The sequence below is a fragment of the Mobula hypostoma genome, chromosome 6, assembly GCF_963921235.1.
Source record: "Mobula hypostoma chromosome 6, sMobHyp1.1, whole genome shotgun sequence".
Lineage (NCBI taxonomy): Eukaryota > Metazoa > Chordata > Chondrichthyes > Myliobatiformes > Myliobatidae > Mobula > Mobula hypostoma.
Window position 1 is genome coordinate 184,752,130 of NC_086102.1, and position 23,319 is coordinate 184,775,448.

The 23,319-nt window shown below is 43.2% G+C and overlaps 1 protein-coding gene across 4 annotated transcripts in view; it reads left to right on the top strand.

The window, feature by feature from the left end:
- Positions 1-304: 304 nt before the first annotated feature.
- Positions 305-23,319, top strand: part of LOC134348675 (protein mono-ADP-ribosyltransferase PARP15-like) — a 40,813-nt gene continuing 17,798 nt past the window's right edge. Inside the window, exons 1-4 of one of the 4 annotated variants that reach the window (XM_063052445.1) lie at positions 305-528; positions 10,045-10,184; positions 10,771-10,900; positions 20,495-20,700. Coding sequence is in view for 1 of the 4 variants with exons in the window: in XM_063052448.1 (XP_062908518.1) it covers positions 336-528; positions 10,045-10,184; positions 20,495-20,536 (375 nt within the window). In the remaining 3 variants the exon portion in view is untranslated. Of the gene's footprint in view, positions 529-10,044; positions 10,185-10,770; positions 10,901-20,494; positions 23,296-23,319 lie in introns of those variants that run through there. The other 3 variants (XM_063052447.1, XM_063052446.1, XM_063052448.1) reach the window with 3 other exon arrangements.

Below are 23,319 nucleotides of genomic sequence, written 5' to 3' on the forward strand. Positions count from 1 at the left end.
TTTACGTTAACAACATACTCCCCCGAGGGGATTAGGCCACTTTCGGTTATCTCCCTAGTTTCGGTTAATGGGGCCAATATGTCCCATGCCATTTTACGCCTCGAGGAAACCTATCCCATTCTTATTTGTAATACCTTGATTCCCCTGGTACAAAGTGTGTTTCAGGCATATTCACAGGCGAATTTTGAGTGTTTACGTTAGCAAAGAAAATAACAGTGCAAGGTTATTTCCTATTTTCTTCAAGCCTAAAAAAAGTTATTTTCACGGAAAACGAAAATGAAACTGACAACAAACAACCGGAGAGGACGAGGGTAGTTTCCATTCGCTTGTGGAAGATGGCTGCAGACGGTGGTTACCACTATCCTCTCATAGTCGAGGGCAAATGGGATTTGGACGACGCTACCTTTTTCAGAAATAAACTGCAGATTTATTTCCAAAGCAAGAAGAAATCTAACGGCGGAGAATGTATCGTGGAATATGACGATCCTGTCTCAAACCAAGCCGTGGTACGCTTCGTCAGTGACGAAAGTGCGTGAGTTTCTAACTCGCTCCCAAATCGTTAGAATTCACTTCAGTTGAGATTATAGTTATTTCAGAATCACATTTGTTTAGCTTTTGATAGTGCAGTGTCAGTTAAGAAAACGGCGAGCAGGAAGACTCGGGAATGAGGGAGGGAGAAGAATTTAGCCCAACAGATCTTGAAGCTCTTACATTTTGCGACATTAATATTTGTAAGATTAGTATTTGTAATATCTTTAATATTCATAGATTGGAAAATGGCCGTGTTTACTGCCCGGAGAAAGGAAGGGAAACTTTGCGCTATCACTTCCTTGCTTTGAGAAAGTTTCATATTTATCTCCGCACTGATAGGCTGCAAACCCATGATGAAAATGGGTTGTCGCTACGCTCCGCAAATACTTTATCACTGATGCCAATATGATTACCTATGTCGGCCAAGTTGTTATGGGGAAATTCATTTTTAATCAAACCAAATATTAAATCTTGCCAAAACGTTATGTGCTTCTGGAACTGAAGTTTTTTTTTTGCAATTGTATCCTATGTCCTTTTCTTGTGTTTTTTTTTTGTCCGGGGAGGTTTGCTAAGGCTATTGGGGAAGAGTTTAAACTAGGACTGCTGGGGGATAGGAACCAAACTAAAGAGACGGAGGAAGAGGCTGTTGGTTCACAAATACAGAAAGCTTGGAGACAGATTCTGGAAGATTGTTACAATGACAGGGTTGCCGTGGTGGGATATTTTAATTTCCAAATATCGATTGGCATGTCCCTAGAGCGAGGGGTTTAGATGGAGTGGAGTTTGTTAGATGTGTTCGGGAAGGTTTTTTGACACGTGGATAAGATGGGCGAGAATAGGACTAATCAAGTGCGACAGTGGAAAAATGTGTATGGAACCAGAGGAGATAGCAGAGGTACTTAATGAGTATTTTGTGTTAGTATTCACTATGGAAAAGGATTTTGGCGATTGTAGGAATGACTTGCAGCAGACTGAAAAGCTTGAGCATGTAAATATTAAGAAAGAGGATGTGCTGGAGCTTTTGGAAAGCATCAAGTTGGATAAGTCACCAGGACCAGACGAGATGTACCCCAGGCTACTGTGGGAGGTGAGGGAGGAGATTGCTGAGCCTCTGGAGATGATCTTTGCATCAATGAGGACTGGAGAGGTTCCGGAGGATTGAAGGGTTGCAGATATTGTTCCATTATTCAAGAAAGGGAGTAGAGATTGTGCAGGAAATTATAGACCAGGGAATCTTACTTCAGTGGTTGGTAAGTTGATGGAGAAGATCCTGAGAGGCAGAATTTATGAATATTTGGAGAGGCATAATTTGATTAGGAATAGTCAACATGGCTTTGTGAAAGGCAGGTTGTGCCTGTACGAGCCTGATTGAATTTTGAGGATGTGACTAAACACATTGATGAAGGTAGAGCAGCAGATGTAGTGAATATGGATTTCAGCAAGACAATTGACAAGGTACCCCATGCAAGGCTTATTGAGAAAGTAAGGAAGCATTGGATTCAAGGGGACATTGCTTTGTGATCCAGAACTGGTTTGGCCACAAAAGGAAAAGAATGGTTGTAGATGGGTCATATTCTGCATGGAATGGAGACCAGTGTGAATGGAATCGGTGACCAGTGGTGTGCCTCAGGGATCTGTTCTGCGACCCCTACTCTTTGTGATTTTTATAAATGACCTGGATGAGGAAGTGGAGGGATGGGTTAGTAAGTTTGCTGATGACACAAAGGTTGGAGGTGTTGTGGATAGTGTGGAGGGCTGTCAGAGGTTACAGCAGGACATTGATAGGATGCAAAACTGGGCTGAGAAGTGGCAGATGGAGTTCAACCCAGATAAGTGTGAGGTGGTTCATTTTGGTAGGTCAAATAAGATGGCAGAATATAGTATTAATGGTAAGACTCTTGTCAATGTGGATGATCAGAGGGATCTTTGGGTTCGAGTCCATAGGACACTCAAAGCTGCTGCGCAGGTTGACTCTGTGGTTAAGAAAGCATATGGTGCATTGGCCTTCATCAATCGTGGGATTGAGTTTAGGAGCCGAGAGGTAATGTTGCAGCTATATAGGACCCTAGTCAGACCCCACTTGGAGTACTGTGCTCAGTTCTGGTCGCCTCATACAGGAAGGATGTGGAAATCATAGAAAAAGTGCAGAGGAGATTTACAAGGATGTTGCCTGGATTGGGGAGCATGCCTTATGAGAATAGATTGAGTGAACTCGGCCTTTTCTGATTGGAGCGATGGAGGATGAGAGGTGACCTGATAGAGGTGTATAAGATGATGAGAGGCATTGATCATGTGGATAGTCAGAGGCTTTTTCCCAGGGCTGAAATGACTGTCACGAGAGGGCACAGTTTTAAGGTGCTTGGAAGTAAGTACAGAGATGTCAGGGGTATGTTTTTTATGCAGAGAGTGGTGAGTGTGTGGAATGGGCTGCCGGCGACGGTGGTGGAGGTGGATACAACAGGGTCTTTTAAGAGACTCCTGGACAGCTACATGGAGCTCAGAAGGAAAAAGGGCTATGGGTAACCCTAGGTAATTACTAAAGTAAGGACATGTTCTGCACAGCTTTACGGGCTGAAGGGCCTGTATTGTGCTGTCGGTTTTCTATGTTTCTATGTCCTAAGGTAAAAACTCGTGATATAAATAGTGTTATCACCAAATTTAAAATGAATCTGTGCAATATATTGAGAAGCAGAAATAATTCTAATCCAAGAATAAAACCATAAGATATAGGAGCAGAATTAGGCCATTTGGCCCATTGAGTCTGTTCCACTATTACATCATTTCCCTCTCAGCCCCAATCACTTGTCTTCTCACCATATCCCCTCATGTCCTGATCAATCAAGAATCAATTCTACCTTAAATATACCCAACGACTTGCCCTCCACAGCTGCCTGTGGCAACACATTCCACAGATTCACTGACTTCTGGCTAAAGAAATTCCGAATCTCTGTTCTAAATAGAAGTCTCTTTATTCTGAGACTGTGTCTTATGGTCTTGGACTCTCCCACCATAGGAAACCTCCGCTCCACATCCACCTTCTCAAGGCTTTTCAACATTCCATAGGTTTCAAGGGCGAGAGGGACAACAAGAAAAAGTCAGAGCAGTAGATAGGTGTCAGTGAGGTTATTCCTCATTCTTCTGAATTCCAGTGGGTAGAGACCCAGAGACTTCAGATGCTGCTCATATGACAAGCCTTTCAATGCTGGAATTATTTTTGTGAACCTCCTTTCAACCCTCTCCAATTTCAGCACATTGTTTCTTAGATAAAGGGCTCAAAGATGGTCACAATACACTCAAGTGAGGCCTCACCAGTGCTTTCCAAAGCCTCAACATTGCATCCTTGCTTTTATATTCTAGTTTTCTAAAAATGAATGCTAATATCACATTTGCCTTCCTCACCTTCAGCTTTAACCTTTAGGGAATCCTGCATGAGGACTTCCAGATCCCTTTGTACCTCAGACTTTGAAATGTCTCTCCATTTACAAGATCGTCTACACTTTTGTTTCTTCTCTCAGTATCATCATCATCATCATCATCAGGTGCCGAGCCCAGTTTGAGCTTTGACTGCCATGGCCCACACACTCCTGTTTCAGGTCAAGTGGATCAATTCATTGGTATTCATTTCCAGTTCTCTGGCAGCTGTCTCCATCATCATTTGTCTTTGTCTTCCTCTTGCTTTCTTCCGTTCAATCTTCCCCATAATTACCATGCATTCTAACTCCTCTTTCCTCATCACGGCCATTGAAGTTACATTGCCTTTTCACGATCTCATACATTGTTTCTCTTTTTGTGTTTGCTCTGTTCATGACATCCTCATTGGATACTCATTTCATCCATGATATTCTTTCCATCCTCCTCAAAAACCACATATCTGCTGCTTCAATTCGTTTCCTCATGTTACTAGATATTGCCCAACATTCTGAGCCATATAACATAACTGGATAAACATAGCATTTCAGTACTCTGAGGCGGGTTGTCATGCCTAGTTTAGTGTTGGTCAGTATACTCTTCATTCTCGTAAAAGTGTCTTTTGCCATCCCTATTCTTCTTTTGATGTCCATGTCGCACCTGCTATCTGATGTCACCCAGCTTCCTAAGTAGCAAAGGTTCTGTACTTGTTTTATGTCTTCCCCGTTTATTCTCAGCCTGCTTTATTTTGGATATCACCATACATTCTGTCTTTTTGCAATTGATAGATAGACCCATTTTTGCACTTTCTTCAACAACTATATCAATTAAGTTTTGTAGTTCTTCCTCCGTACTTGCAATTAACACAGTGTCATCTGCATATCTGAAATTATTGATGTTTTCACTGCCAACTTTGATTCCCAAGATGTCTCTTATTTTTTGTAATATTGTTTCACTGTACACATTAAATAAATCAGGGGAGAAAACACACCCTTGTCTAATGCCTCTTAATTTTTGTAAACTGACTCCCTTTCTATCTATTCTTACAGCGGCAATTTGTTCCCAGTACAGATTCCTGATTAGGCGGCGACCTTTCGAATCTAGATCTAGAGTTCCCTGAAATATTTCAAATAACTTATTGTGCTTCACTTTATCAAATGCTTTTGTGTAGCCAATAAAACAAACAAATCTTTTTGCACTTGAATAGCTCATTCTTATAGTATCCTTAACATCAATATTGCGTTTCTTGTACCTTTGTCTTTCACAACACCACATTGTTCTTTACCTGTTTCAGCTTGAATCTTACTTTTAGCGCTTGTCATCAAAATTCTTATAAGTATCTTAGTGATATGACTCATTAAACTTATGGTCCTATGTAACTCACATTCTATTGCTCCAGGTTTCTTTGGAAGAGTGATAAATACTGATTTTTACATCTCTTCTGGTATTATTCTAGTCTCATAAATGTCATTGATTCAATCAGTAAGTTTTTCAATTCCATAATCTTCAAGGGCGATAATTTGTTCTATTACTAATTTGGTATACTGATCTCTTACCTTGAGGGACAACGTCATACTCCTTTTGCACAGCTGTCCGTGCAGTATGCTTTAGTCCAACATGTCTGTCAGAGAACCTTGGCTGTTGACTCAAGTGTTGCTTCCGTCCCTTCGCTTGCCCAGTTTGTCCTAGGCAGAGGAATAGTTACCAAAATTAGTAATTTTATAATTATTACTATTTAAATTGCTGATTATTCCTTTGACAACAACTCACTTGCTGGTGATCTTTCCTCAAGCAGTCTCTCAAGACTGAGGTTTTGGGAATTTGAGGTGGCTAATGAGGCCAGTGTGGGGACTGCGGACTCTTCTCCGTACGGGGTAGGAGGTGCCTGACTGGCAGGTGTGCAGTTTGTGAGGTGGAATGTGATGGGTTTTCAGACTCCAGTTAATCGGCAGAGATACTATTACTGCTGATCGATACTGGTTATTCCAGTTGTACATGGTTCTCACCCCCCCCCATATTTCTTTAATCTCCAGGCCTATATCTTCCCCTCCCTCACCATTCCCCATCCCCTTTTCTCTCTCTCACCTCATCTCCTTGCCTGCCCATCACCTCCCTCTTGTGCTCCTCCCCCTTTTTCTTTCTTCCAATTAAAATCCTATTGGATTCCCCTTTCTCCAACCCTGTATCTCTTTCACCAATCAACTTCCCAACTTCATCCCTCCCCACTTCAAGTTTCACCTATCACCTTGTGTTTCTCTCTCCCCAGCTCCCACCTTTTAAATCTACTCCTCAGCTTTCTGTCTCCAGTCCTGCTGAAGGGTCTCAGCCTGAAACGTCGACTGAACTCTTTTCCATAGAAGCTGTCTGGTCTACTGAGTTCCTCCAGCATTTTGTGTGAGTTGTTTGGATTTCCCACATCGGCAGATTTTCTCTTTATAGTATCATTGGTTGTTAGCCTGTAGTTTCAATTGACTTTTAACACTTGTATTGCAAATGGCGATTGATCTTGCAACTAAGGAATTCAAAAAATACACAGTTTATTAAATGGTCAGTATCTAACTGCTGCTCAATTCTGTATTAAAATGTCATTTCTCTTTTTAGGTTTCAGAACAGTGTTGTGACAGGGGCCATACTGTTCCCTTGTGCACTCGTAAAATAAAGCACGACTGAGAGGGGTGGGGGCATTAATGAAAGTTTGAGAAATCAATGGTCATGCCTTCGGGTTGGAGGTTACCCAGACGAAACATAAGATGTTGTTCTTCCAACCCGAGTGCACCCTATCACGACAGTAAGGGAGACCATGGATAGACTTTTTGGAATGGGAATAGGAAGTGGAATTAAAATGAGTGGCCACTGGGAGATCCTGGTGGATGGAGCGTTCCTGCTTGGCGAAGCAGTCTCCCAATCTCCGGTGGGTCTCACTGATAAACCGGGAGCACTGGACACAGTAGATGACCACAACAGACTCATGGGTGAAGTGTTGCCTCACCTGGAAGGACTGTTTGGGACCCTGAATGGTAGTGAGGGAGGAGGTGTCGAGGCAGGTGGTGTACTTGTTCTGCTTGCAAGGAGGGACAAATGGACAAGGGAGTTGCTTAGGGACCAATCCCTGGAGAAAGTGGGGGTGGGGAGGGAAAAAATGTGCTTGGTGGCAGCATCTTGGAAATGGTGGAAGTTCTGGAGAATTACGTGGGACGCGGAGGCTGGTGGTGTGGTAGGTGAGAACAAGATGAACCCTATCCCTGATAGGGTGGTGGGAGGATGGGGTGAGAGCAGACATGCGTGAAATGGGAGAGATGCAGTTGAGGGCAGCATTGATGGTGGAGGAATGGAAGCCCCTTTCTTTAAAAAAGGAGGACATCTCCTTCGTTCTGGAATGAAAAGCCTCATTCTGAGAGCAGATGCAGCAGAGATGGAGGAATTGAGAGAAGGAGATGACATTTTTACAAGTAACAGGGTGGGAAGAGGTAAAGTCCAGGTAGCTATGGGAGTCAGTGGTTGTATAATAGACATCAGTCGATAAGCTGTCTCCAGAGATAGAGACAGTGAGATTGAGAAAGGGGAGTAGGTGTCGGTAATGGACAGTAAATTTGAGGACATGGTGGAAGTTGGAGGCAAAAGATGAATCAATGATACTATTTAGAAGTTGGTAAAGTAATTGTCCTTTGGTTTGTGTTGTTTGAATCCTTCAGTTACCTAATTATTGTAGTAAGCCAAAATTGCGCCTGTCTCCTGCATTGCAGGAGGGAAGCAGGCCTCACTTCCCTTGGCTGTCTGCACTCTATCTGTAACCTTATGCTTACCACAACATTAATTAACCCTTGCCTTGCCACAGTTTCCACACAGTCAACAGAGATTTGGGTGGCCACATGTTTATCAAGTAGAAAGATGGAGTGGGGCCAAAGTTCCGGTCCAAAGTTGACAGACAAGTGAAGAGAAAAGAAGAGGGAAGTGGAAGTTAGAGAAATCGCTATTCATGCCATCCGTTTGGGGGCTATTTAGACTGTTAATTCTGGTATCAACATATATAGAAAATACTGGCCTAGGAGAGGACAAACTAAAGTAGGACTTGAACGGTGAACGGTCGGGCACTGAGGAGTGTGGTAGAACAGTGGGATCTGGGAATACGGATCCATAATTCCTTGGAAGTGTATCATGGGTAGACTTGATCATTAAAAAAAAGCCTTTGGCACATTGGCCTTCATAAATCAAGGTATTGAGTACAGGATTTGAAGTTGTATACCACGTTGGTGAGGCCTAATTTGGAGTATTGTGTGCAGTTCTGGTCACCTACCTACAGGAAAGGTGTTAAAAAGGTTGAACGAGTATAGAGAAAATGTACAAGGATGTTGCCAGGACTTGAGGGCATGAGTTATAGGGAAAGATTGAACAGTTTACTAATTTATTCCTTGAAGTGTACAAGATTTAGGGGAGATTTGACAGAAATTTAGAAAATTATGAAGGGGATGGATTGGGGAAATATAACCATATAACAATTACAGCACGGAAAACAGGCCATCTTGGCCCTTCTAGTCCATGTCGAACTCTTACCCTATCCTAGTTCCACCGACCTGCACTCAGCCCATAACCCTCCATACCTTTTCTGTCCATATATCTATCCAATTTAACTTTAAACGACAACATGGAACCTGCCTCAACCACTTCTGCTGGAAGCTCGTTCCACACCGCTACCACTCTCTAAGTAAAGGAGTTTCCCCTCACGTTACCCCTAAACTTTTGTCCTGTAACTCTCAACCCATGTCCTCTTGCTTCAATCTTCCCCACTCTCAATGGAAATACAAGCAGGCTTTTTCCAGTTGGGGTTGGTGAGATTAGAACTAGATGTGGTGGGTTAAGGGTAAAAGGTGAAATGTTCACAGGGAACATGAGGGGAGTTTCTTCACTCAGAGGGTAGTGAGTGTGGAATGAGCTGCCAGCAGAAGTGGTGGATGCAGGTTTGGTTTCAACACTTGGGAGGAATTTGGATAGGTACATAGTCGAGATGGGACATGGAGGGCTGTGGTCCAGGTGCAGGTCGATGGGACTAGGTAGATTAATAGTTCAGCATGGATGAGATGAGTCAAAAGGCCTGTTTCTATGCTGTAGTTTTATATAATTATGAACCTCCTCAGTCTCCTAAGCTCCAAGTAATGAAGTCCTAACCTGTCCAAGCTCTCCGTTTCACTAAGTTTTCAAGTTCTGGCAACAGTCTTGTAAATCTTTTCTGTACTTCTTTCAGTTTACTAAAATTTTTAATTAGTGGGGTAACCAAAACTGAACAGGACATGTCAATCTATGGCCTCCTCTTGTGCCAAGATGAAGCCACCCTCAGGGTGGAGGAGAAATACCTCATATTCCGGCTGGGTAGTCTCCAACCTGATGGTGTAAATATCGATTTCTCCTACTTTTTAAAAAAATTCTCCCTCTCTCCTCTTCCTCTATTCCCCACTTTAGCCTCTTACCTTTTCTCTCCTGCCTATCACTTCCTCTGGGTCCCCTCTTCCTCCCCTTTCTCCTACAGACCTCTCTCCACTCCTGTCAGATTCCTTCTTCTCCAGCCCTTGACCTTTCCCACCAACCTAGCTTCACCTCTGACCTTCTAGCTTGCCTCCTTCACTTCCCCCACCTTCTTATTCTAGCTTCAGCCCTTGCCCTTTCAGTCCTGAAGAAAGGTCCTGGCCCAAAACATTGACTGTTTATTCATTTCCATAGATGCTACCTGACCTGCTGAGTTCCTCTAGCTTTTTGTGCATGTTACTGCAGCTGCCATTTCTTCTTTTGAATTAGCTACTTATATATATTATATAGTTGCATTGAATTATTATTATATAGTTACATTCTCACTTCATGGAAACTGGTGAATGTATGTACAACTTTTCAGACAATATTGCTGTTAAACCTGAGCTAATTTGTACAATGTGACTTCCTTTTACTGAACATTGGCAGAATAATGTGCTGACATACAGCATTTGACTTTGAAGAAAATAAAAACACTAATTTTTACTGTTCAGTCATACAGTCCAAAATATTCAGTTATCTGTTTGAAACACATGGTGACTTAAAGCAAAATTTAGTATCTTTAATTGCTTCTAATAATTTCTTTAGTAAGGTCCCTTGTTTTGGAGAAGAAAACTCACCAGATTGATCTGCAAAAGAAAGGGATTATTAATCTTACTGTCAGACTTCCATCTGAGACAGCTGTGGGCAAGGATGAGGCAGGAGCAACACAAACTCCAGATCAAAATGTAAGTTATAGATCCATTGTGTAAATGGTCATCATAAAGCAATATTTAAAGTCATAAATATGTACAGCACAGAAAGCAGCCCCCTTTTACCCAACTCACGCATTCTGATGTCTGTCTGAGCTGGTCCCGTTGGTCCATATTTGTCCCATAACCCTCTAAACCAGGGGTTCTCAACTTGGGGTCCACGGACCCCTCTGTTAATGGTAAGGCTCCATGGCATTAAAAAGGCTAGGAACCCCTGCTCTAAACATGTACCTGTCCTTTAAACATTATAATTATACCAGCCTGTACAGCTTCCTCACATACCCACCATACTCTGTGTGGAAAAGGCCTCCCCTTGGCTCCCTTTTAAATTCTGTCCCCTCTCATCTTAAATCCATGTCCTGTAGTTTTAGACTCCCCTGCATGGGTGAAAGACTGCAACCATTCACCTTATCCACCCTCTTCATGATTTTATAAATCTGTAAGGTCCCCCCAAGTCCTCTTTGCTTCAGGAATAAAAGTCCCGCAGTATCCAGTGTCTCCTTAAAACTCAAACCCTGTTGTCTCAGTAACAGCCCCGTGGTTTTTTCTGCACATTTTTCAGATTCATGGCATCTTTCCTATAGCTGTGTGACCAGATCTGTGCAAAGTACACCAAGTGTGGTCTCACGAGCAACTTGTACAGTGACAATATGATGTCCCAACTCCTGTAATCAACGCCCCGACCATTGAAGGTGAGTGTACTGAGCTCCTCCTTCACTGCCCTGTCTACCTGAGTCACTACATCGAGGGAGCTGTCTACTTCTATCTCTAGGTCACTCTATTCTACATTCTTCAGAGCCCTACCATTCACTGTTAAGTCCTGGTTTAACTTATTAAAACGCCATACTTCACATGTTTGATCCTTGGCCCACTGTCACGGTTCATCTAGGTCCTGTTGGAATCTTAAATAGTCTTCTCCATTGTCCATGATACCAACAGTTTTGATGTCATCTGCAAACTTGTTAACCATCTACTAATTTACAAATGACATTATCATCCCAGTCCTGAACAGCAGAATCGGGTTTGGAACCACCAGCATATGTCATGAAATTTGTATCTGATGATATAAGTTGTATTTTTGACTCATGAGGGACATTTAACATTGTAATTGTAAATTCACAGTTTGCTTAAATATAATACTGATTTAAATTTGTCATACCTTTTCTTTTTAATAGACTTTGGTTGGCATGGAAACAATGGACCAAAGGGCCTGTTCCTTTGCTGCACTGTTGTAGATATGGTAATTAGGACCAAAAAGCAAATAACAGTAAATTATGAAAATAAATCAGCCAGTCAGGCAGTGTCTGTACAGTAGGGGTTCCCAACCCGGGGTTCACGGACCCCTTGGTTAAAGGCAGGGGTCCACGACATAAAAAAAGTTGTGAATCTCTGATGCAGAAGGAAATGGAGTCAATAATAAAGGTTGATGATAATTCATCATTTGCTGTTCATTTAAATTACATAAGTGCTAGGTAATTGGGTCGTAATGAAAGGTTTTGGCACATTGGGGTTCATAAATAAAATTATTGAATACAGGAGATGGGATGTTATGTTGTAGTTGTATAAGATATTGGTGAGACCAGATATTGAATATTGTGTGCAGTTTTGGTCACCTACCTACAGGAAAGATGTAAACAAGGTTGAAAGAGTACAGAGACAATTTACAAGGATGTTACAGGTCTGGAGGACCTGAGTTATAGAAACGATTGAATAGGTTCAGACTTTATTTCTCAGAACGTAGAAGATTGAGAGGAGATTTGATAGAGGTATACAAAATTATGAGGGGTTTAAATAGGGTAAATACAAGCAGGCTTTTTCAATTGAGGTTCAGTGGGACTGCAAGTAGAGGTCATGGTTTAAGGGTGAAAGGTGAAAAATTTTAAATGAGAACGTGAGGGAAAGCTTCTTCACTCGGAGTGTTGTGAGTGTGGAATGAGCTTCCAGCACAAGTGGTGCATGCAAGCTCGATTTCAATGTTTTAAGAGAAGGTTGGACAGGTACATGGATGGGAGGGATATGGAGGGCTATGGTCACGGAGCAGGTCGATGGAAGTGGGCAGTTTAAGTGACTTGGCATGGACTAGATGGACCAAAGGGCCTGTTTCAGTGTTGTACTTTTCTATGACTCTACTGTAGACCTGATACAAGCCGCTATCTTTGCTTAGTGACACACAAAGTGCTGGAGGAACTCAGCAAGTCAGGCAGAATCTCTGGAGAGATATAAACAATTGACATTTTGGGCTGAGACCCTTCATGGGGACTGGGAAGGAAGTGGGCTGAAACCAGAATAAGCAGGTTCAGGGAGGAGAAGGTTTGCAAACTGGCAGGTGAAGGGAACTGGCATTTCCTGGTAACCTCCTCGAAAAACTCCAATAGATTGGTCAAACATGACCTACCATGCACAAAGCCATGTTGACTCTCCCTAATCAGTCCCTGTCCATCCAAATGCTTATAGATTCTGTCTCTTAGTACTCCCTCCAATAACTTTCCCACTACCGACGTCAAACTTACCGGCCTATAATTTCCTGGATTACTTTTCGATCCTTTTTTAAACAACGGAACAACATGAGCCATTCTCCAATCCTCCGGCATCTCACCCGTAGGCACCGACATTTTAAATATATCTGCCAGGGCCCCTGCAATTTCAACACTAGTCTCCTTTAAGGTCCGAGGGAATACCCTGTCAGGTCCTGAGGATATATCCACTTTAATTTGCCTCAAGATAGCAAGCACCTCTTCCTTTTCAATCTGTACAGTTTCCATGATCTCACTGCTTGTTTCCCTTAATTCCATAGACTTCATGCCAGTTTTCTTAGTAAACACAGATGCAAAAAACCCATTTAAGATCTCAAACAACAGGAATTCTGCAGATGCTGGAAATTCAAGCAACATACATCAAAGTTGCTGGTGAACGCAGCAGGCCAGGCAGCATCTATAGGAAGAGGCGCAGTCGACGTTTCAGGCCGAGACCCTTCGTCAGGACTAACTGAAGGAAGAGTGAGTAAGGGATTTGAAAGCTGGAGGGGGAGGGGGAGATGCAAAATGATAGGAGAAGACAGGAGGGGGAGGGATGGAGCCGAGAGCTGGACAGGTGATAGGCAGAAGGGGATACGAGAGGATCATGGGACAGGAGATCCGGGAAGAAAGACGGGGGGGGGGTGACCCAGAGGATGGGCAAGAGGTATATTCAGAGGGACAGAGGGAGAAAAAGGAGAGTGAGAGAAAAAATGTGTGCATTAAAAAGAGTAACAGATGGGGTACGAGGGGGAGGTGGGGCCTAGCGGAAGTTAGAGAAGTCAATGTTCATGCCATCAGGTTGGAGGCTACCCAGACGGAATATAAGGTGTTGTTCCTCCAACCTGAGTGTGGCTTCATCTTTACAGTAGAGGAGGCCGTGGATAGACATGTCAGAATGGGAATGGGATGTGGAATTAAAATGTGTGGCCACTGGGAGATCCTGCTTTCTCTGGCGGACAGAGCGTAGATGTTCAGCAAAGCGGTCTCCCAGTCTGCGTCGGGTCTCACCAATATATAAAAGGCCACATCGGGAGCACCGGACGCAGTATATCACCCCAGTCGACTCACAGGTGAGGCATCACTTCACCTGTGAGTCGACTGGGGTGATATACTGCGTCCGGTGCTCCCGATGTGGCCTTTTATATATTGGTGAGACCCGACGCAGACTGGGAGACCGCTTTGCTGAACATCTACGCTCTGTCCGCCAGAGAAAGCAGGATCTCCCAGTGGCCACACATTTTAATTCCACATCCCATTCCCATTCTGACATGTCTATCCACGGCCTCCTCTACTGTAAAGATGAAGCCACACTCAGGTTGGAGGAACAACACCTTATATTCCGTCTGGGTAGCCTCCAACCTGATGGCATGAACATTGACTTCTCTAACTTCCGCTAGGCCCCACCTCCCCCTCGTACCCCATCTGTTACTCTTTTTAATGCACACATTTTTTCTCTCACTCTCCTTTTTCTCCCTCTGTCCCTCTGAATATACCTCTTGCCCATCCTCTGGGTCACCCCCCCCCCCGTCTTTCTTCCCGGACCTCCTGTCCCATGATCCTCTCGTATCCCCTTCTGCCTATCACCTGTCCAGCTCTCGGCTCCATCCCTCCCCCTCCTGTCTTCTCCTATCATTTTGCATCTCCCCCTCCCCCTCCAGCTTTCAAATCCCTTACTCACTCTTCCTTCAGTTAGTCCTGACGAAGGGTCTCGGCCTGAAACGTCGACTGCGCCTCTTCCTATAGATGCTGCCTGGCCTGCTGCGTTCACCAGCAACTTTGATATATGTTGCTTCATTTAAGATCTCCCCCATTTCTTTTGGTTCCGCACATAGCCGACCACTCTGATCTTCAAGAGGACCAATTTTATCCCTTACAATCCTTTTACTCTTAATATACCAGTAAAAGCTCTTTGGATTATCCTTCACTTCGACTGCCAAGGCAACCTCATGTCTTCTTTTAGCCCTCCTGATTTCCTTCTTAGGTATTTTCTTGCATTTTTTATACTCCTCAAGCACCTTATTTACTCCCTGTTTCCTATACATGTCATACAACTCTCTCTTCTTCTTTATCAGAGTTGCAATATCCCTTGAGAACCAAGGTTTCTTATTCCTATTCGATTTGCCTTTAATCCTGACACACTGGAACCAAAGTGCTCCCCTACACACACTCCCATCACTTGTCCTAACTCGTTTCCTAACAGGAGATCCAATATTGCATCTCCTCTAGTTGGTACCCCTATATATTGATTTAGAAAACTTCCCTGAACACATTTTACAAACTAAACCATCTAGACCCCTAACAGTATGGGAGTCCCAATCAATATGTGGAAAATTAAAAATCCCCTACCACCACAACTTTATGTTTCCTGCAGTTGCCTGCTGTCTCTCTGCAGATTTGCTCCTCCAATTCTCGTTGACTATTGGGTGGTCTATAATACAACCCCACTAATGCAGCCATACCTTTCCTGTTTCTCAGCTCCACCCATAAGGACTCAGTAGACAAGCCCTCTAATCTGTCCGGCCTGAGCACTGCTGTAATATTTTCCCTAACAAGCAATGCTACTCCCCCACCTTTCATTCCTCTGTCTCGATCACATCTGAAACATCGGAACCCTGGAATATTAAGCTGCCAGTCCTGCCCCTCCTGTAGCCAAGTTTCACTAATTGCTACAACATCATAATTCCACGTGTCAATCCACGCCCTCAACTCATCCGCCTTCCCCACAATACTCCTAGCATTGAAATATATTCACCTCAGAAGATTTTTACCACCACTCACAACCTTTCTATCAGCGGCTTTGCTTGAACTTCTAACATCATTTATTTTCACCCCAGCCACACTGTCAGCTCTGGCACTGTGGTTCCCATCCCCCTGCAAATCTAGTTTAAAGCCTCCCCAATAGCACTAACAAACCTCCCTGAAAGGATATTGGTCCCCTTGTAGTTCAAGTGTAACCTGTCCCTCTTGTACAGGTCCCACCTGCCCCAGAAGAGGTCCCAATGATCCTGAAATCTGAAACCCTGCCCCCTACACCAGTTCCTCAGCCACTTGTTCATCCTCCAGAGCATCCTATTCCTACCCTCACTGGCATGTAGCACAGGTAGCAATCCTGAGATTACCACCCTCGAGGTCCTGCTTTTCAACTTCCTACCAAGCTCTCTATACTCACTCTCCAGGACCTCCTCACTCTTCCTTGCTATGTCATTGGTACCGATGTGCACCACGACATCTGGCTGATCACCCTCCCACTTCAGAATGTCATGCAATCGATCAGAGACATCCTTGACCTTGGCACCCAGGAGGCAACAAACCATCCTGGATTCTCTGTCACGACCACAGAACCTCCTATCTGCACCTCTAACTATCGAGTCCCCTATCACTACCGCTCTCCTCTTTTCCCCCCTCCCTTCTGCACTGCAGAGCCAGACTTAGTGCCAGAGATCTGGCTACTGCAGCTTGTCCCAGGTAAGTCATTCCCCCCAACAGTATCCAATGTGGTATACTTGTTGTTGAGGGGAATGGCCACAGGGGAACCCTGCTCTGCCTGCCCTTTCCTCTTCCCTCACCTGACAGTGACCCAATTTCCTGTCCTCTGCTCCTTTGGCGTAACTACCTCCCTGTAGCTACGATCTATAATCTCCTCATTCTCCCGAATGATCCGCAGGTCATCCAGCTCCTGCTCCAGTTCCCTAACGTGGTTTGTTAGGAGCTGCAGCTGGATGCACTTCTTGCAGGTGTTGTTGTCAGGGACACCGGAGGGCTCCCTGACTTCCCACATCCTGTAAGAGGAGCATTCCAACATCCTGCCTGGCATTCTCTTACTCTAAACAAACTGGACAAAAAACTTACCGGAACCTACCCTGGCCTCTGCCCGTTCTCGTTGAAGCCTGTTGAGCCAAAGCTGTCCCACTCTGCTCCCTCTCACTCCGCTGCCCACTGTATATGGAGGTCTGCTTTTAAACCTTGGTGCACTACATCACGTGCCTGCGCAGTGCAGACCCTTCTCCCCGAGCAGTGTTTAAAAAAAAAAGACTTTTTGTACCCGATTTCTTCACTCCCTTCTTCTCAGCTGCTTGCTTCGACTGAAACAAGAACCGTTTAAAATTCCTCTTTTTAAACCTTGGCGCGCTACGTCACGCGCCTGCGCAGTGCAGACCCTTCTCCCCGAGCAGTGTTTTAAAAAAAAAAGTCTTTTTGCACCCGATTTCTTCACTTCTCTAAAAGTGAATGCTAACATTGCATTTGCTTTCCTTACTACCAATTTAACTTGCAAATTAACCTTTAGGGAAAATCCTACATGAGTAATCCTACTGAATTTACTTCCCATTTAGAAAGTAGTCTACACCTTTTGCATGTCAGTTTTGAATCCAAATGGACAGGACTCTATGGATCCCATGCATTTTAATCTCCTTGATGAGCCTACCATGAGGGACCTTACTAAACTGGAATATCCAGAGCTCTTCATCAATCACCTTCATCACCTTGAGAATCATAGTCAAGATCTGAAGACATGACTTGCCCCACACAAAGCCATGTTTACAATCCCTAATTAGGCATGGCTTTTGAAATGTTCAGAATCTTATCCTGAACCTTACACATGCATTCTTTTCCTTGTTGACCAAATTGAACAGCTCTCTTACCTGAGATTCCCTTAGTTTACCGTTCTTTTCCTTCCTTCTCCCTGTGATCACATGGGCTTCTTTTGGGTTCTCCGTTTCCTCCCAAGCAGTCAAGGACCTACAGGTTAGGATTAATAGCTGTGGGCTCACTATGTTGGTGTTGGAAGCATAGTGCCACTTGCGGGCTGTCCCAGCACATCTTCGGACTGTGTTGGTAGTTGAAACATACAATGCATTTTTTGAGAAATATTGTTAATAAAGAGAGGGGATGCACAGTAGGTGTAGGCAGTAAAGATGAAATGAGGTACTTGAGAATAACAAATGCAAAGGCACACTTAAGGAGGACATCAGGGCTAAACGAGAGCATAAAGTTGCTCTGGTAAACAAACTGAAGGAGAGTTTCAAGGGTTTCTTCAGTTATATTAAAAACAAAAGGATAGCAAGGGACAAAATTGATGCTCTTCAAGATCAGCATGATCATTCTATGCTTGTAGCCAATGAGATGGGGAAGATCTTAATAGATTATTTGCATCTGTATTTACTCAGGAGACAGACCCAGAGTTTATAGAATTGAGGCGAAACAGCAATGAGCTCATGGACTGTATACGGATTTCAGAAGAGGAGTGCTTATTGTCTTGAGGAAAATTAGGGTGGATAAAACCCCAGGTGCTGATAAGGTGTTACCTCAGACCTTGTGCAGAAATTTCAGGGGCCCTAACAAAGGAATTTAAAATTTCCATAGCTATGGGTGATGTGTTGGAAAATTGGAGGATAGCAAATGTTGTTCCACTGTTTAAGAAAGGCTCTAAGGATCAGCCAGGAAATTATAGGTCGGTGAACCTGACATCAGCGGTGGGAAATTTATTGGAAAGTATTTGAAGAGACTGGATATGTAAGTATTTGGATAGACTGGGACTGACTGGAGATAGTCAATAGACAATAGGTGCAGGAGTAGGCCATTCGGCCCTTCGAGCCAGCCCCGCCATTCACTGTGATCATGGCTGATCATCCACAATCAGTATCCAGTTCCTGCCTTATCCCCATAACCTTTGATTCCACTATCTTTAAGAACTCTATCCATCTCTTTCTTGAAACCAAAGAGTGGTACCTCTCTGACTGGAGGCCTTTGACTAGTAGTATGCCACAGGGATCAGTGCTGAGTCTGTTTTTTGTCATCTATATTAACAATCTGGGTGATAATGTAAACTAATTTGTGGATGACACCAAGACTGGAGGCGTGGGATAGTGAGCAAGGCTATCAAAACTTGCAGTGTGAAAAATGGGCTGAAAATGGCATATTGAATTTAATGCAGACAAGTGTGAGGTATTGCACTTTGGCAAGACAAAGCAGGGTAGGACTTGCATGGTGAGCACTAGGTACCGAGGTGTGCGGTAGAACAAAGGGATCTGGGAACACAGATCCATAATTTCCTGAAAGTGGCCTCGAGAGGGTTGTAAAGAAAGCTTTTGGCACATTGACCTTCATAAAGTACTGAGTGCAGGAGTTGGGATGTTATGTTCCAGATGTCCTAATCTGGAGTATGGTGTGCTGTTTTGGTCACCCATCTTCAGGAAAGATTACAGAGAAAATTTACAAGGACATTACTGGGAATTGAGAACCTGAGTTATAGGGAAAGGTTGAAGAGATTAGGATTTTATTCCTTGGAACATAGAAGATTGAGAGGAGATTTGATAAAGGTATACAAATTATGAAGTGTATAGATGGGGTTTGCACTGAGGTTGGGTGAGACGAGAACCAGAGGTCATGGGTTAAAGGTGAATATTTAGGGGGAACGTTGGGGGGGGGGATCCTTTTCACTGAGGTTGGTAAGAGTGCACGACGAGCTGCCTGTGGAAGTGATGGTTCTGTGTTTGATTTCAACATTTAACAGAAGTTTGGATATGTACATGGATTGGGGGAGGGGGGTATAAAGGGTTATTGTCCAGGGGCAGGTCGATGGGACTAGGCAGATTAATAATTTAACATGGACTAGCTGAACCAAAAGATCTTTCTGTGCTGTGGTTGTCTCCGTGAGTGTTCCTAAGTGATAGTCATTAAGGCAGCTGAAACTATTAATGTTACAAAGTATGAAATGAACTTTTAATCTTAACTGTTATCATTCTTACATTTGAAATATTTAATAATGTAAGAAAATGGTTAGAATAGAAAATAAAAGAAACATAGAAGAAAATTAATGCAGAAAAAGGAACCTACTTCAGATTAGTATGTGTGAATGTAATATAAAGTGTGTTAGTTTCATTGGCCATGAACTGATAAGGGTTTAATTTTAAGAAATTAGAGTCAGATTCTTTGCTGCCAATCAAATGATTTGCCAAGAAACCAAGAAATGGGTTGCCATAATCAGATGAACAGAGAAACTTCCCTGCCTATGCCTCTGTTAATCACGGCCTCAATATCTCTTGAAAACCAAGGTTTCCTGAAGCTGTTATCTTTACCATTTATTCTGACAGGCACATACAAGTTTTGTACTCTCAAACTTCCACTTTTGAAGGCCTCCCACTTACCAAGTACACCTTTGCCAGAAAACGGCCTGTCCCAATCCAGTTGCCAGATTGTTCATGATGCCATCAGTATTGGCCTTTATCCAATTTAGAATCTCAACCCATGGACCAGACCTATCTTTTTCTATATTTACTTTGAAACTAATGCCATTGTCTTCATTAGATGCAAAGTGTTCCCCTACACAAACTTCTGACCTATCTCGTTCCCTAATAGCAGATCAAGTATTGCACACTCTCTTGTTCGTACTTTTACATACTTATTCAGGAAACATTCCTGAACACATTTGACAAACTCTATCCCATCTGATCCGGTAAGATAAGGGAGTCCCAGACAATATGTAGAAAGTTAAAATCACCTACTGTAGTAACCTGACATCTCTCTACAAATTTGTTCCTCTAAATCCCTGGACTGTTGGGTGGTCTCCAGTATAGCCCCATTAACATGATCAGGCCTTTCTTATTCCTCAGTTCCACCCACAACACCTCACTAGATGGGTTCTCCAGTCTTGAAAAGACAAATGGCCTGTTCTCTACAGTTTCTGTGCTTCTGCCTGGCACTTGGGGTTAATCGTGGCTAGTAAACGAAATCACATGTGTAAATTTAAAATGTTTCTATGCCAATCACCAGGACAAGGAAATGCCAGCCCCTCCCATGTTGCTGATGCAATGATTGATTCAGTTGTGGAATTTATAAAGAAGAAACCTTCAGCTTCTTTGCAGAAGATTCGCATCGTAATTTTTCAACCTCAAATGTTAAGTGAATTTCACAACAGGATGAAAGTGCGTGAAGGATCTAATATTCCAGTTAATGAATCTTTAATGAAAAAAAATCAAGTAAGTGTCAGACATTTTAAAAAGAAGAATATATTTTGTGTTAGAATGAGTAATGGGATAAATGCTTTTAAAATAGAAAAATAGGATTACTACATAAACTAAAACTCAAAGAAAATAAAACAGGTTTGCATCATGCATTTTAAAAGGATGTTGAGATACAAAAGACCTTCAATGATTCAAGATTCAGAGTACATTTGTCATCAAAGTATGTATATAGTATACAACACTGAGATTAGTCTTCAGACAGCCATGAAACAAAGTAAACCCATTCAAAGAAAAAGATCAAACCCCCAACATGTGGGGGAGGGGGAACAAATCACTGAAATGGGTAAAAAACTAGTGAAAAACACAGAATGTAAATCATCAAACTACAAAGTCATCAAAAGAGTCCAGGAATATTCAGTTTTGTTCAGTTCAGGTCAATGATGTACTATATACAACACATATTGTCAGAGGCATAGTGAACTCTTGTGTATTACCTATATTTAAGGTACAGAGAATTGTGGACCAGTCAGTTTAATATTAAATAAGTTAAGATAATGGATTCCTGTCAAGTCAAACTACAGTTTCTAGAAAGTATTGGGACCCAGAGGCAAAAGAAAATAAAATTTAAAAGGAATAGCAAGAATCCACTGATAGACTGGATGGGACCCGCTGCCTGAGTGCTGCTTCTGCCCGGAACATCGGGAGAACCCGGCAGCATCACAGCGGCAGTCCGGGGGCAGCGTTGGAATCTGCGGTAAGGTGCTGAACTTTAAATAACTTTACAGACTGTTTCATGGAAAAGAGCAGTGCTGTCACTGCGTTTTGGGTCAGCGCGAGCTTCACGTCACGGGGATCATCGCGCACATGCGCTTCTGGGAAATGGCACGAGGTTTAAGAGGAGCTCGGGAACCTTCGGGAAGGGTCGCCCAATCTGGAGTGGAGAGGTGCAGGTCAGAATCCGTCTACAAAGTCCGGAGAGGTAGCCAGTTTTTCACCTAATGACTAGTGTCTTATGTCTTAATGACAGTCCCCTGGGAAGACAACATCGATGAAGCCCATGAGCGCAAGTTAACCAAGTATGCAGAATTAAGATCAGAGTGCAGAGACAGAGGGTGGAAGGTCTCATGCTATCCATTCGAAGTAGGCTGCCATTTTATTGCGTTCACTCTCCAGAAGTGGCTGCGTGACCTTGGCTTCACTAGAAGAGAGATCAAGTCAACCAGCAGGGCTGTAGCTGAGGCAGCAGAGAAAGGATCAGCATGGGTGTGGACCAAGTATGTCCAGAGGGGCAGATAGCCAGTGTATCCATCTTTTGCAAACCCTTCAGTAGTTGCATAGACACCTGAAGAGCAGACTATCTGTTGGATGGAAGCGACCAACAACTCTGATAGAGGCAGATGCCAGGTTTTTAAGCTCACCAGTGGGAGGTGGTGCTTTAGCACTGCTGGCCCACCACCTTGAGGGAGTCTTGATCATAAGCGGGCCAAAACTCCAGAAGACAGGTGGCAGATCAACTGATGATCCCACTGGTGATAGCACAGGACAGTTAACATCTTAGTCCACGTGTTTTTTTGTAACTGTTATGATTAATGTCTAGTGGCTAGTGACTAATGACTAATGTCTAATGGTTGATGGAACTAATGGAACTATCAAACGACTGCACTTGCAAAAAATAAAAGGAGGAGAAAGGAAAAGTTGTTTGGTCATTGAGTGGAATCCAGTTAAAAACCTTCCGGTAGACGCATTCAATCTCTTTCAAGTGGGGAAGCTGCAAATGTTCAAAGAAGAAAGAGAAATCTGACTTGACAATTCCCGTTAAGAGAGGTTAATGGACAAAACTTTAGAAACATGAATTCTCAATGTAGAGTTCAAAAGTAAAATCTTACTTAAGAAGGGTAAACAAGGCACCAACAATAGTTATATTGTAGATATATTTTGTCTAAATTTTTAGAACCCTTTGATAAGGTGCTGCTAGAATGCCTAGTGCCCAAGGTCAGTGAATGTAGATTCAGGGATTAAGGAAAATAAAAATTTTCTGTCTGGTGTCACGAGGGAAAGCAAATAGTGGGTGAAATGGGTATTTCTTCAAAGCCTAGAAAATGGCTTCTGACATTTCCTAAAAGCAGTATTGTGATAATTACTGCTTAGAGTTTACATTTGACGTTTCAGGCCAAAACCCTCATCAGGACTGGAGAAAATAAGATGAGAAGTCAGAGTAAGAAGGTGGGGGAAGGGGAGGAGGGGTGAAGCAAAGAGCTGGGAAGTCAATTGGTGAAAGAGATAAGGGGCTGGACAAGGGGGAATCTGATAGGAGAGGACAGAAGGCCATGGAAGAAAGGAAAGGGGGAGGAGCACCAGAGGGAGGTGATAGGCTGGTAAGGAGATAAGGTGAGAGAGGGAAATGGGAATGATGAAGGGGAGGGTGCATGACTAGAAATTCGAGAAATCAATGTTCACGCCATCAGATTGGAGGCTAACCGGATGGAATATAAGGTGTTGCTCCTCCAAACTGAGAGTGACCTCAAGGCAGCAGCAGAGGAGGCCATGGACTGACATATGGGAATGGGAAGTGGAATTAAAATGGGTGACCACTGGGAAATCCTGTGCTTTTTCTTGCAGATGGAGTGTAGGTGC